Here is a 15453-nt window from a genome sequence, read left to right on the forward strand (position 1 = left end):
AGATCTTGAAGGTGTTGTTTTACATGTATTTGTTCTCAATGCTGATGACATCAAACACATTACACTGAGGACTTGTCTTTTATACTCAAAATAATCATAGAATCAGGTGATCTTTGCACAAATAAGTTATTTAGTTTTACGACTGCTTTTATCTGAAGGCAAATTTGCAGACTAATTGCAGTGACAGGGTGAAATTAAATATGATCATCAAAAGCTAATGAAAGTGGCAAATTTTAGCATCATTGAAAAAAATATCCTGATGCAGCTGGAGATCTAAGAGATAAAATTAAGGAGAGGGAGAGGTGAGGCTCATGCCCTCAAGGTTAGAAAAGGAGAGAGAGTCTTATAGCTTCTCTCTAAAGGGAGTGTGTGCAAAGAGGATTGAGTGGAAGGCACTGTGTGACCACAGAGAGGCTTTTTTTCTGCCGAAACAGGCACTACCCTTTGAAGGTCAGCCTAATTCTAGTTTCTACCCCCAGCCTCTGCTTGGCTAGGAATGCTTCAGAAGCCATGGTCTGCAGCCCTAGACCAAGCTAACTAAGCCCTAACTCCATCTGCCACGCACAGGCACCTCCACACCTTTATCTTTTGCCCTCTTTTAAGACCAGTGAACACAGTCCAGTGAAGGCTGATGTGACTCAAATCTATGTTCTGTGCCCGTATGAATCTGAGAATAATAAGAGTGGAGGCAGCCAGGGAAGCAATGGGTTAATGGGTGAAAGAAAAGTTAGGGAAGCAAGCATGAAAATGGAGAGAAAAGAGGTAAAACATAACGGTGGGGTGTGAGGTCATTTTGAGAGGAATACAAGTTACCCTTCTTAATAATTTATGCATGAGATATTTTCCTCCTCGTTTCTAGCTAATCTCTTTTGTGTTCCCATTTCCATTGGCAAAACTTAGTCCAGTTTCACTATGTCAGTTTATGAGCCCAAAAGTGTCTTTACCTTTTAAGTCTTGTTACAGTATGTACTCCTCACACATCCGCATACGTAATTTTGTAAAGTAGTATCAATAACCATTTTGTTTTGTAGGCAATATTGGATGTTGTTGTGAATCTTCAGTTTAGCCTGATAGAAAAATTGTGGCAAACATTCTGGCGCTATTCTCCCTCAACTCCAGCTGACGGCACTACCATTACCGAGTCAAGGTCAGAATCAATATGCTTTTCCAATTTGTTTTCATGGCTGAGTAGATGTCACAGCTAATAAATTAGAGATATGTATACCAGTTGTGAACCTTACCTGATAACCTTAATTGAAGAGATTGAAATAAACCACAAAGTACTCTCTTGAGGTTTCAGCGTGTGTATTATAGCTCCCATTTTTATTGATTTGGGGGACTGCGGTAGAACTATTTCATCCTCATGGGTTTAGTATCATATCTGCCTTTCATACCGTCAGAAAGTCTTAACGTGCATAGGCAGCTCCGGGGGAGTATTTTATATATCCAGCCGTATGGCACCAGGGCAGTGGTGGTATAGTTCTAACCTCAGTAATATTTGATAAACTAAAACTATTTTTAAAGTCCATTTTCTTTTTTATCCTCATTTGCCATCTATTCATTTGCTACATTTATTCACACCAGCAATCTGAGTGAAATAGAAAGTCGACTTCCGAAAGCAAAGCTGATAACTCTGTGCAAACATGAGTCTATCCTGAAATGGATGTGTAACTGTGACCATGGGATGTACCAGGCTTTGGTGGAGATTCTCATCCCCGACGTCCTTAGACCTATTCCTAGTAAGTTAAATGCAGACAAGTACGGATGCTTTTGTTCTCCTACATTCCACCCAGGAAGTTTCGGGTAGTGACGTTGCAAACTAGAGTGATTCTAATCTCATTTAAATTTGCCACGTAGAAAACACGCAACACAGAGTATTGCATGAAAGCAGCCTAGAGCAAAACTGTAGATAAGGGAAAAATTCTGTTTTTCAATCTTTCATTTTTTTTTTTTTGATGAAAAAAGACAACCTAAAGATGTGCTAGCCCTGATGACTAATTGCAAGAACACTCCCAGGTCAGTCAACCAGTGTGAAAATCATTCTACCCAAGGACACAGTGTCCTTTATAAAACCCCTACTTTTTGAAATCTGTGGTTGCTAGACCAGCCTCTTTCATGGTTGCTTTTGATTTGAAATGAATTTATCTTGGTTTCTACTGAAGTTGAATTTCTTTATAAAAGCATTTACTTTGTCACTGACATCATGTTAAAAACTACAAGTGCAGTTTCCATTAACAGTAATGGTTAACTGGCATTTTGAGAGAAAAATCTATGTAACTGCAAGAGCATTGTATTCCCGCCATGAAACAAATAGGAATTACATAGATAAGTTAGATTACTTTTTTAACTGATAGTGCTTTTTAAGCTACCCTGTTGCAAACAAAGCTATTTTTTTTTTTGCAAGTGTTAGTCTAAAAACCACTATGGATACATATGTTGGAAGCAGTTGAAAAGATTTTAGGTCTACATCTTTATGAGCACATGCTAGTAAACTTAACCTTTAGAGAAATGGAACAGAATTGCTACTCTACAATGACATTAATAAGGTAAAACAATCTTAGCTTGTAAAATTAGCAACTGTGTACTTCAAGTACACTGTTCGCAGTAAATTTGTATTAAAGTATTCCAGAAAATATTAATATAGGGATTTAGTAAGAAAAGGTGAAGATTTAACATTTGTATGTTTATACTTTCTTTTAAAAAATATGGTAGAGTGGAAGATACTTATGTTTCCCACCACCTTAAAAAGTATGCTTAGATATACATTTATATATAATATCAATGAACACACACATAAACATACATAAATATGTACACAAATTAGTTTTTTAAAAATTCAGCTGCATAGTCTCACGTTGTTATAAATTGCTAATATCTTCTCTACTGCACCAAGTTTTCCTGACTAAAGATTGATTAAAAGTGACATTGTCATGGAAAATTTCAACATGTAAATTCTCTACTGATTTATGTTTCAGAATCTGATTTTCCTTGTTTTTGTCTTACTCCCCGTGCTCTGAGTAATAATCTCTAGAGATGTTTAAGAAAAGTTGCATAGGGTAGCTCATTAGCCTATGACATCTTGCCACCAATATAAATTTCTCTCATGAGATATAAGAAAAAAATGCCAGTGAGCACCTTCTTTGAGGCAAATCAACAACATCAGTATTTGTTAAACAATTCTAAAATCTGTTGCTTCTATGTTAGCATCACAAGACTAACTTGTAAACTCAGCAGTTACCTAACATAAACCATGTATCAAGTTTAGATGGTTTTAAGCCCCATAATTTTTAAGTACACAATACACATGACTTTTGTTTTTCACAAATTTTTGTTTGAAAAACATTTTATTCTGTCTCTGCATTCAGAGAACTCAAATTCAGGAATTTTTATATAAGTACAGTTTTATAGTTTCTCTGAAATTACAAGATTCATTAATGTGCCACCCTACCAAGTTAATTTGGAATTTTAATTCCTGTTCTATAATAAGATTTAACAAAAGTAAAGCTTAAAATATAGTTTAAATCACAATCTTCTGATTGTATGCATTTTTATATTAATCATAAGCAGGCTGAGACAAGTTAGCTTTAGAATAGCTTTAAATTTCTAACCATCCATTCATGAGAAAAAGTTGTCAGTCAATCTGCACAATTTAATCTGACATGAATCCCTATAGAGAGAACAAACTTAATTTTATTTTTGAAAATTTTATTTTCCTGGCTACTAGTACTTCACTCTACCATTTACTGTCCAGATGGGATTCCTTTTTTTAGCCAAAAAAAAAAGTTTGCATATCACACTAATTTAAAGTCAGCTTGAAGCTACTATACTCTAAAATACATTTATCTGAAAATAGAAAAAATAAAGTGAAGTGTAAAAAAATTGTATAAGGACTCAGCTGGTAGCACTTCAATGTACAATTTATGATTTCAGTTAAAGGTGACCCAAAATGTCATATAATACAAAAAAATAAAAACTAAAAATCATTTGAGATATAAAACATACCTTTTTATTTTATAATCTCCCTAGCATTAAATTTGTTTAGATAAAAGAAGACCCATATTAAAAATTTTAAAGTAGCTTTTCCCAGTTCTTGGTTTTTTCAGATTAAATAATTATTAATTAGAGAAAAATACATAATACAGATAGTCAAACTGAATCTTGAACAGAATTTTATTGACTTTCAAAAAGGGTCTTTAATTTTTTTTCACTCTTTTTCATTTCCATTCATGCCTGCCCTCCATGGTTCTAGTACATAATACAGCAGAAAAATATTTTTCTTTCTTTTTTCTTTTTGACTAATATGGGAAGCTTTGGAAATTTCAAAACCTTAGCTCTCAAGAAATTTCCAACTCAGGGTTTCCAATGGATGATTCTCATGTTTAAAATCTGCACTACTTGAGTATTTTTCCAAAAAAAGATAGCCATTTAAATATTTTTTGTCATTTGACCACTTAAATAAATAACTTTTAAAAATTATTTTATTAATTATTGGATCAGTATAATTTATATCTGATGCAAGCAATTTGAGTAAGCTAAATTATGTCTAACTCTGCTTTAACAAAAGTAATAAAGATGCATGTCAGACTATTTTGAGCACAGAAGAAAAATGAGGGAATTTGATCCCATCATTAACATTAATACTCTTGGGAGCCTTGAGTAAAAATGTGACTTCTCTGTCTCTTATCATGGACTACCAACTGTACTACCTACCCGCATTATAGGGAACCCACAAGGATTTGCTTTGTGTTGTGGGTGCTTCAGATATTTATTAAATGTCTTAAATGACTCCCTACACCTTGTAGCCTTGGGCACAGATGAAGTGAAATGCTCTGACTGAGTTACTTGTTGAACAAGAGAAGAATTCTGTTTCCTATCACAGTAAGGGATCTCAGTAAGCAGATCCCTTAGAATAAAATAATCATAGTCACCCCTGATACTGGAAAATGCTTCCAATTGTTTTATGACCACCATAAAAGTTGCTCTCATGGGACCTATACTTACTTAGGTTTTAACAGAGATGCAAGGAATATGGAACAGACTATTTTAGGAATATCTTAAGAATATTGGTCTCTGTGACAGCAGTTTTATCACAGTAATCTTTTATCACTACCTGCCAGTGAGATGGAGAATAGTTATCCAGAATATCAAGTGAGGCAATTTTAATTTTACCTTACTTTTCAACAACAGTGAGAGATAACTACTCTAATTGACATGTTCTAATGTAAAGAGATGCATAGAGAAAGAAAGCTTTGCATTATTTTCTTTCTAGCTAAAGAAATGAAAATAAGAGCTTGAAAAAAGCCACCAGATTTCTAAAGACAATACTTAGCCTTTGAGCAAAAAGCTGTTTTTGAAAAGAGTATTTTGTCTAAGATAGAAAATTCCATAAGTATATTCACAACTGGTATATGTTGCTATAAGCAAAAAATGCTTGAATGTTTTCATTTCCCAACGAAGTGTCATAAGTATCTGGGAACAAAATAGCTTTAAGACAAAAAAAGCCCACGATATAATATTTGGATTCTTTCATAGTTAGGAATAATGTTAAATAAAGTCTTGTTAATGAGGATAAGTTCTGTCTGTGCTACTGCAAATGTTATGGTTGTATGTTTTCCCTTATTCTAGCATAAAGATTAATGTTCTTTGGTATTTGTTTCGTTCTGCTTCTGTTCTTTAACATTTAGGTGCCTTGACCCAAGCCATTCGAAATTTTGCAAAAAGCCTTGAAGGTTGGCTTTCCAATGCCATGAACAATATTCCACAAAGAATGATACAAACCAAGGTACACTTTCATGTCCTTGCCTTTTCTTTTGTGTTTAGGAAATGGTCATGAACTATGAATTTTAAATCTGTCCTATCAAATGTTGTTATGTGAAATATAGCATTGATTTTTATATTTGTATTTTATAACCATGTGGCAAAGAACTTCACAAGATACATTGTTTGATAATGCTCCTTTCAGAGAAACTAGAGAAGCATTGTAGGTGTGGTGTATTTATCAGCCCTTTTCTAAAGTGTATATTTCAGGTTGCTTAATTTCAAATATTGAAAAGAATAGCCTAGAATGTGCAAATAATTTCCATTTGAATGAGTTTTAGATTTTTTTTAAGTCCCCTACTGTACTCGTATTCTGAATGCTCGTGTAAAATAATAACCATTTTGCTTTTCAGGATGTTTTGTTTTTAACACTGGAGAATGCTTTTGTGAATCAAGTAATCATTTCTTAAAGAGAACTGTTATCTCATAGTTGAGTGTATTATAGGAATATGGATTATTTAGCTGGAGATATGAATTCTACTCTTCACTTTTTTCCCTACTAACCATGTTACTTTAGATTAATCTGTGAACACACTTGACAGATTGGACTGATTCTGTCTAAACTTTGATAACAAAAATCACATTTGTGGCCTTTTGTCAGGGACTGTATCTCCTGTCAGACTCCAACAATATGCCTTGGCTTTCAGTTTGAAAATGTAGTTGAAGCTCTTGTGGCTGACAAGTCTGTGATAGCACAAGTAACTCTCAGTTCTTTCTGTTTTGGCTTAAGGTTAGCAATAACACATTCTATCTCTAAAACACACTGAAGGTCACATTTCAAGGACATGTCCACCTTAGATTGTTGCTTGATTGAGCTGTGCTGTCAATATGGTAAGGTTAACCACATGTGGCTATTTACATTTAAATTTAATCAAATTGCATTAAAATTTTAGTTCCTCAGTCACACTAGCTACATTTCAAGTGCGTCTTAACCCATGTGACTAGTGGCTACAATATTAGGTAACACATATGTAGAGCATTTCCATCACTGCAGAAATGATTCCATCCGTGACAGTTAGGTTCTAGAGTGCCACACTGAGGTGAGCAAATAAAGGAGGTGCTCTTTGATTAAGATGATCAGAGGAATGCTTTCCAACTTGCAAAGTCAGTCATAGTCATAACAATACTTTGAAACAGCTAAAAGCATCTCCTACCCCAGTATCATCAAGTGGTTGTGGTAGCAATCCAGCTGCACTATTGGTCATCTCATTGATCTCCAGAATTGATTTGGGTGGTTTCCCTTGGTGAAAGATGTCTTCTGCTACTCCTCTCTCGAGGATGTGCAGCCTTTTTTTAGCTGAGCATTCAGTCAACAAAGATGATCCAGCTGGACAAAGAAACAGCATAATGAGAAAGTGACTGGAAGTTGTTATCATAATGCCTGGATTCATATTCCACCTCTGTACTTTAGTTTCTCTGCAATCTTGAGTAAGATAGTAAACCTCCCTGAGGTATAACGTGTCTAATGGGATGTTTATGAGAATTGAACATGATAATGTAAGTTAGACATTTAACACAATGCCTGGCACATAATATGTACTTGATTAGTACAAACCTCAGAGATGGGAAAATGTGAAATAGTCTCTCTGAGGATATGTGGATGTCCCCAAGCTCCACATGGTCCTCAAACATCTCACTATCAAGACAGGGCATCGTTGTCTTGTGGAACATTTACTCCCACTCAGCCAAATGACTGTTCAATCAGTTGCTTGTTTATATACCCACAGTGATTTAATGGCATTCCATTTTTCCTGTAAATACATTAAAATCCTCATTAGATCTGCTATGAAAGTAACAAATTTTCATGAGATCATGACATTTAGATATTTATTTAGACCTTTTTTTGTCATTATCTTTGCTATCTTTCTGCATAACCTGATTTGCTCAGGGTTTCAGCAGGAAATAAATGGTGTATCCAAAGAGAAGAATAATTGAAGAAAGTTTAATAAGGGTCTGTTTCTAAATATGTAAACAGAGCTAAGAAAACCGAGGACTAGCGTTCGTGGAGGAAGCCTGCCCATCCCTGGGTCTGAATGGAAGAGAAGTGATTATGGCATTAGGAGCTCTTCTCCTCCATGCAGGACTATGGCCTTAGGAAGGAAAGAGCCAAAGTTGTGAGGGAATAAATTCTTTGACCACTTTCTTCTGTGCTTCAGTCCCTTACCAGTGGCTCTCATTGACCGAATCCAACTGGAAGCCCAAGGACAAGGGAGGCACTTAGTGTAATTTTTTCAGTTCAGTCTTCCCAGGCACAGAGCAGAAGGGGGAAGGATAGAAAGTACATTTCAGAGGGCAAACGGGGATTTTTCTGGATAACCCTTTTACATACATCCAGATTCTGAAAAAAAAAAAAGAGTTTTTCTTATTGCTTGTGTCTGAGAAGTTTATTAGCTATTTGCTAATATAGGTTTTGAGTTCTCCTATTTCACCTCAAAATTGACCACCCTTATTTCACCTCTATAAAATAAAGATTAAAAGAGTGAATCAGAATGATAATACTGTGAAAAGTATATTTTTTAACACAGTTAAAAGTGGAACTGGACAGTTTGGTTTTGCAAGTAAAAGGAACTTTTTTTTGTTTGCTTAGTTTGTAGCTGTCACACTGAGAATAAGAAATGAAAATCAACATTTTCCCTATTTTCCTAGACTAAATCATTTCTTGCTGATGATGAGTAGCTACTTGCAAGACCGGTTTAATTAACGGTGCACTCAGATGTCTAAGAATGTGGGAGTTTGTTTTAGCCTTGACCTCAACCTACTGAAAAGGAGAATAATACTTGGTTTAGAGGTTTAAATGCTATAATTTACAAGTAAACTGTCTCACCAAATGAATTTGAAATAAGTATCAGAGAGAAGCATTTAAAATTTGGCAAGGGAATAAAGATTTGAAAATTGCAGTGGTTTCTTTTATTGGAGGAGAAAAGAAATCCCAATTTAATTGGGTTTCTTTACAGGTTGCAGCTGTAAGTGCCTTTGCCCAGACTCTGCGAAGATACACGTCGCTCAATCACCTGGCCCAGGCAGCTCGTGCAGTGCTTCAGAACACTTCTCAGATCAACCAGATGCTCAATGACCTCAACCGTGTCGACTTTGCCAATGTCCAGGTACTCTGTTTTCTTTCAAAGCAGATCTTTTAATGAAAGGTATCCAATATTTTTCTTTTTAATTAGGATCATCATATTTCTTTTCCAAAGTTAGATCAATTCACAGGCACATCTAGATTCACAATGTCCTGAAAGAGGAGAGTTTTACTCAGCTATAACTTTACTGCCCCTCTGTTTTGTGGTTAAAGCCTGGGAAGATTTTTAGTGCTAGACTGCAACATATGTCACCAGGGTTTGCTGAATGATCAATAGAGTAAGGAGAGCCATGGTCATTGAACATTGGTAGGCAAGAGTCAAAGCTATGGTAGTCGTGTATGGATGTGAGAGTTGGACCATAAAGAAAGCTGAGTGTCAAAGAATTGATGCTTTTGAACTGTGGTGTTGGAGAAGACTCATGAGAGTCCCTTAGACTGCAAGAAGATCCAACCAGTGCATTCTAAAGGAAATCAGTCCTGAATATTCATTGGAAGGACTGATGCTAAAGCTGAAGCTCCAATACTTTGGCCATCTGATGTGAAGAATTGACTCACTGGAAAAGACCCTGATTCTGGGAAAGATTGAAGGCAGGAGGAAAAGGGGATGACAGAGGATGAGATGGTTGGATGGCATCACCAACTCAATGGACATGAGTTTGAGCAAACTCCAGGAGATAGTGGATGATAAGGAAGCCTGGTATGCTGCAACCCATGGGGCTGCGAAGAATCAGACATGACTTAGCAACTGAACAGCAACAACATACACTAAAATAGGTATTATCAAAAAGACGAATAATAGCAAATGTTAATGAGGATGTGGAGAAATGGGAACCATTATACAGTAGTGATTGGACTGTAAAGTGCTACATCTACTTTTAAAGCTGTATGGCAGTTTCTTAAAAGGTTAAACATAGAGTTACCATATGATTTGGCAGTTTAACTCCTAGGTACATACCAAGAAAAATGAAAACACGTCCACCTAAAAACTTGTTCATGGATATTCCAGCAGCATTATTCATATTAGCCACATTAAAGTGGGAACAACTCAGATGTCCATTAACTGATGACTATATAGATAAAACATGGCATTTCACATAATTAAATGTTATCAGACAATAAAAAGAAATGAATTCTGTTCTGATACATCCTACAACACAGATGAACATTACACTAAGTGAAAGAAACCAGATACAAAGGACCTTATGTTACAAGATACCATTTATATTAAAAGAGCAGGATAAGTAGATCTATAGAGACACACAGTAAATTAGTGGTTGCCTAGGTTCTGTAAACTAGGTGATTGGGATATGATAGATAAGGAGTATGTCATTTCTTCTTTAAGAAATGAATACATTTGTAAATTGATTGTGGTGGTAGATGGACTATTCAGTAAATATACTGAGAAAAACCATTGAATTATATACTTTTATTGAATGAATTGTTTGCTGTATGAATTACATCTCAATAAAACTCTTAAAAAACAATAGCATTGCTCAAAGATAAACTAATTATTTCTCCATTTCCTACAAATTTTAATCTACAATTCTGGGCTCGTTTTATCATTTAAAATAAAAGTAATATTTGGGCTTGATTATTTTTTAGGGCGAGGATTTAGTAGTTAATTTCATTCTAACTTTGATGAATTTGATTTAGTCTTCTAATGTGCATCAGTTCAGTTCAGTTGCTCAGTCGTGTCCGATTCTTTGCGACCCCATGAATCGCAGCACGCCAGGCCTCCCTGTCCATCACCAACTCACAGAGTTCAGTCAGATTCACGTCCATCGAGTCAGTGATGCCATCCAGCCATCTCATCCTCTGTCGTCCCCTTCTCTTCCTGACCCCAATCCCTCCCAGCATCAGAGTCTTTTCCAATGAGTCAACTCTTCGCATGAGGTGGCCAAAGTACTGGAGTTTCAGCTTTAGCATCATTCCTTCCAAAGAAATCCCAGGGCTGATCTCCTTCAAAATGGACTGGTTCAATCTCCTTGCAGTCCAAGGGAATCTCAAGAGCCTTCTCCAACACCACAGTTCAAAAGCATCAAATCTTCAGCGCTCAGCCTTCTTCACAGTCCAACTCTCACATCCATACATGACCACTGGAAAAACCATAGCCTTGACTAGACAGACCTTGGTTGGCAAAGTAATGTCTCTGCTTTTGAATATGCTATCTAGGTTGATCATAACTTTTCTTCCAAGGAGTAAGTGTCTTTTAATTTCATGGCTGCAGTCACCATCTGCAGTGATTTTGGAGCCCCCAAAATAAAGTCTGACACTGTTTCCACTGTTTCCCCATCTATTTCCCATGAAGTGATGGGACCGGATGCCATGATCTTTGTTTTCTGAATGTTGAGCTTTAAGCCAACTTTTTCATTGTCCTCTTTCACTTTCATCAAGAGGCTTTTTAGTTCCTCCTCACTTTCTGCCATAAGGGTGGTGTCATCTGCATATCTGAGGTTATTGATATTTCTCCCAGCAATCTTGATTCCAGCTATTGTTTCTTCCAGCCCAGCGTTTCTCATGATGTACTCTGCATAGAAGTTTAATAAGCAGGGTGACAATATACAGCCTTGATGTACTCCTTTTCCTATTTGGAACCAGTCTGTTGTTCCATGTCCAGTTCTAACTGTTGCTTCCTGACCTGCATACAGATTTCTCAAGAGGCAGGTCAGGTGGTCTGGTATTCCCATCTCTCTCAGAATTTTCCACAGTTTAATGTGATCTAATGTGCATAGTTTTTCTTAAATCTATATAAACATCTGTTTATATATGTGTATATATATATACACACATAAAAACATACAAACATACACATGCAAATTCATAATCTCCATAAGAACAAACTCATGTTTACAAATCCATTAACTTTACATATTTCAGTAGAACTTATATTACCTGATTTTACTGGGAATATTAAGAGCTCCGTACAGTATTGTCTTAAAATGTATACTATAATGTTAATTTCAAATCTTCATTCAGAAAAGATATGTTTAAAAGTACCTTAAGAAAAGTTGAAATGGTAAGGAAACGTCTAGTCTCAAACAGTAATTTAAGTCTAATAGCAAAAAAACATATTTAAGACTGATTCCTGACAAGATCTGAGAAAGATTTTAAATTTTCTGTTAATTTTCACTTGTATAGTTGTGTGCCTAAATCATGTGAAGTATTTACAGAAATGAGTTCTTCCTGGCTATAAATGCCATACTTGGCAACATTATTGCATATAAATCTAATAGTTATACATCTTTACTATGCTCATTCTCATCCTCTCTACTCACCAATTGAAGCTACCTTTTCCCTTCTTTAAGTACCAGATTTTTCTGGGTTTCCACAACAGTTATTAGTGCTGAAACCTGTGTGCTCAAGTATCTATCCTGCAGGGCCTCCTTCCTTCAGTTCAGTTCAGTTCAGTTGCTCAGTTGTGTCCAGCTCTTTGCAACCCCATAAATTGCAGCACGCCAGGCCTCCCTGTCCATCACCAACTCACAGAGTTCACTCAGACTCATGTCCATCGAGTCAGAGATGCAATCCAGCCATCTCATCCTCTGTTATCCCCTTCTCCTCCTGCCCCCAATCCCTCCCAGCATCACAGTCTTTTCCAATGAGTCAACTCTTCGCATGAGGTGGCCAAAGTACTGGAGTTTCAGCTTTAGCATCATTCCTTCCAAAGAATGCCCAGGACTGATCTCCTTTAGAATGGATTGGTGGATCTCCTTGCAGTCCAAGGGACTCTCAAGAGTCTTCTCCAACACCACAGTTCAAAAGCATCAATCCTTCGGTGCTCAGCTTTCTTCACAGTCCAACTCTCACATCCATACATGACCACTGGAAAAACCATAGCCTTGACTAGACAGACCTTTGTTGGCAAAGTAATGTCTCTGCTTTTAGGACCATGAACACACTGGTAGCCCTGCATTTCCCTGTACATTTTACTTCTCACCACTCTTGTTCATTTTAATACGTAATCTTTTCAGGTTAACATATTTGATTTTAACTCCCTTTCTTTCCTTTTCTGTTCTACATTTTGCCTGGTTTTCTGAGTCCCCTGGTTTTCTCAGTCTTCTAGCTCCCATTCCACCTTCATCACCATCTCCTGTTCATTTGAAAATTGTCCCTGTCCCTATGAGATTAACCTCAGTAAGACTGATACATGTAAGGATGAAGGTCTTGTAATAAGGAAACTTTAAAACCGTGAAACCATGTGTAAGGGTTAATATTTTAATGCTCTGAAGGAAAAGTGAAAGTGTTAGTTGCTCAGTTGTGTCTGACTCTTTGCGACCTCATGGACTGTAGCCTGCCAGGCTTCTCTGTTCATGGGATTCTCCAGGCAAGGATACTGGAGTAGGTTCCCCATTTCCTTCTCCCGGGGATCTTCACGGCCCAAAAATCAAAGTCAGATCTCCCACATTGTAAGCAGACTTGTTACCGTCTGAGCCACTGTCTAGCCACCAGGGAAGCCTCTGTCATCACTTCATCATTCTCTAATCAAATCTTTTCCTCATGCATTCAGGATAACCTTTCCTATTGCAGTATAACTGGTTTTCTGTTTAATTGATAGCATTATAGTAGTATTGCTTTCTAAATTTTTTGTGTGTAAATGGATAGTTTTTCAACTACAGTATGGGCTAAATATACATGGGTTAGTTGACCTGATAACCTAACTTTTGCATATACTTATGTTTCTGTATTTAAAAAAGAATCTGATTTTGAAGTTACTGACTTCTTATCATCTTGGAGATATTTATTCCCAAGATAATAATATTTTTAGTTTTCATCCTTACCTTTTTCCACTAAAGAATTAAAATATCCAAATTCCTTCACAAGGGAATATTTATAGGGTACTCAGTTGTTAGTATATTTTCAACCTTGGGTGTACTAAAATGAAACCTAATTTGAAAAGCCAGAATAATGTCCTGTGGCTTTATTTCTCTAAGCTTAGTCTTAGATTATCATTTTCTCTTGGCAAATCTAACTGTAGGAAGTAGTGAGTTTGATTTTATGTTAAGAAATGAAATTAACTTCTTCCAAGGATACCAGTAAGTTCCTTCTGTTCCTTGCCAATACATAAAACATATCTCCCACAGTGGCTTCCCATAGAATTTCAGTTTTGCAAGATGAAAAAGATCTAATGTACAGTATTGAGCATAAGTAGACACTCATATTATTATTGTTTATTGTATTTATTGTAGTCGCTAAGTCATGTTCAACTCTTGTGACCCCTGAGAAACTGTGGGATTTCCCAGGCAAGAATACTGGAGTGGGTTGTCATTTCCTTCTCCAAGGGATCTTCCTGACCCAGAGATTGAACCCGCATCTTTTGCATTGGAAGACAGATTCTTTACCACTGAGCCATCAGGAAATCCCTAACACTCCTAATACTGTATCCTTTAAAATGATTAAGATGATAAGTTTTATGTTTCTTGTTTTATACCACAGACCAAAAAATGCTTAGATATTTGTGGATTTTAAACACACACACACACACACACAAAACAGCATCCCCTGTCTTTTTCTTGAGGCCTAAATTCTTCACTCCTTATCTGCATCCCAGATAGTGCTAGCGGTAAAGAACCCATCTGCCAATGCAGGAGACACAGAGATCTGAGTTTGATCCCTGGGTTGGAAAGATCCGGCCCCCACCACCGCCCTGGAGAAGGGCATGGCTGCCCACTCCAGAATTCTTGCCTACAGAATCCTATGGACAGAGGAGCCCAGGCTACAGTCCATAGGGTCACAAACAGTCGAATATAACTGAAGCAACTTAGCATGTACACAACTTCTTCCCGGGGTGCTCTCCTCAACTGTTGAACTGATATAAAATTTCTGAGAGTCATTTAACTGTATTTTGAAAGATCTTAACTATTCTTATGTAAATCTATTGTATAGAAATAAGTACAAACTAAGTAAAGATGTAGTTACAAGATTGCTAGTTCCAGCATTATTCCTAAGAGTAAAGATTTGGAATGACCATAAATGTGCAGCTATGTGGAATTGACTTTGTAAATAATGGATATTCATGTATTGCAGCAAATTGAGTCATTGAGCAATAAATGTAGCTCCTCATTTGCCTATATATAAAGTGAAACTAAGCAAAATATCAAGTAAAATATATAATATGATCCTCTTTTAAAATAATACATATATACATAAATATACATGCATATGTATGTACTGCATGTAAACAGTTTGAAAATTAGCATGTTGTAGTTCTCTCTTAATGTTGGCATTTTAGATACTCAATATTTTGTTTCTTTTTATTTGTACTTTCAAATTTAATAGTTGTATTTTAGTGTACTTAAAATACTTAAAAGTGATACTTAGGAGGTAAAAATCTGAAAGCCTTTATTATTAATTAGATAAGAGAAGGAAGGTTAGTAGATGGCATCATCAGCTGGGAATTTGGAAGAAGCCCTAAATTTCCCTGAGAAAGAAAAATGAATTGAGTTTAGCCATTTTCTATTTGAAGTACCTCCCAGTTGAAATGTCTTTTGAGTAAGGAAAAGTCTGTGGGATCAGGAGAGATCCTGGAATCAGAGGGTAGAGATTAAGGATTGATTCAG

General features: G+C 36.2%; 1 protein-coding gene across 2 annotated transcripts in view; it reads left to right on the forward strand.

Moving 5' to 3' along the window:
• Positions 1-15453, forward strand: part of RFX3 (regulatory factor X3) — a 188534-nt gene that overhangs the window by 136591 nt on the left and 36490 nt on the right. For both annotated transcript variants that reach the window (XM_068974262.1, XM_068974263.1), the window contains exons 9-12: positions 1032-1147; positions 1585-1739; positions 5685-5782; positions 8772-8921. In XM_068974262.1, coding sequence (XP_068830363.1) covers positions 1032-1147; positions 1585-1739; positions 5685-5782; positions 8772-8921 — 519 coding nt within the window. The remainder of the gene's footprint in view (positions 1-1031; positions 1148-1584; positions 1740-5684; positions 5783-8771; positions 8922-15453) is intronic.

Source organism: Capricornis sumatraensis, chromosome 6, assembly GCF_032405125.1.
Source record: "Capricornis sumatraensis isolate serow.1 chromosome 6, serow.2, whole genome shotgun sequence".
Taxonomy (NCBI): Eukaryota; Metazoa; Chordata; class Mammalia; order Artiodactyla; family Bovidae; genus Capricornis; species Capricornis sumatraensis.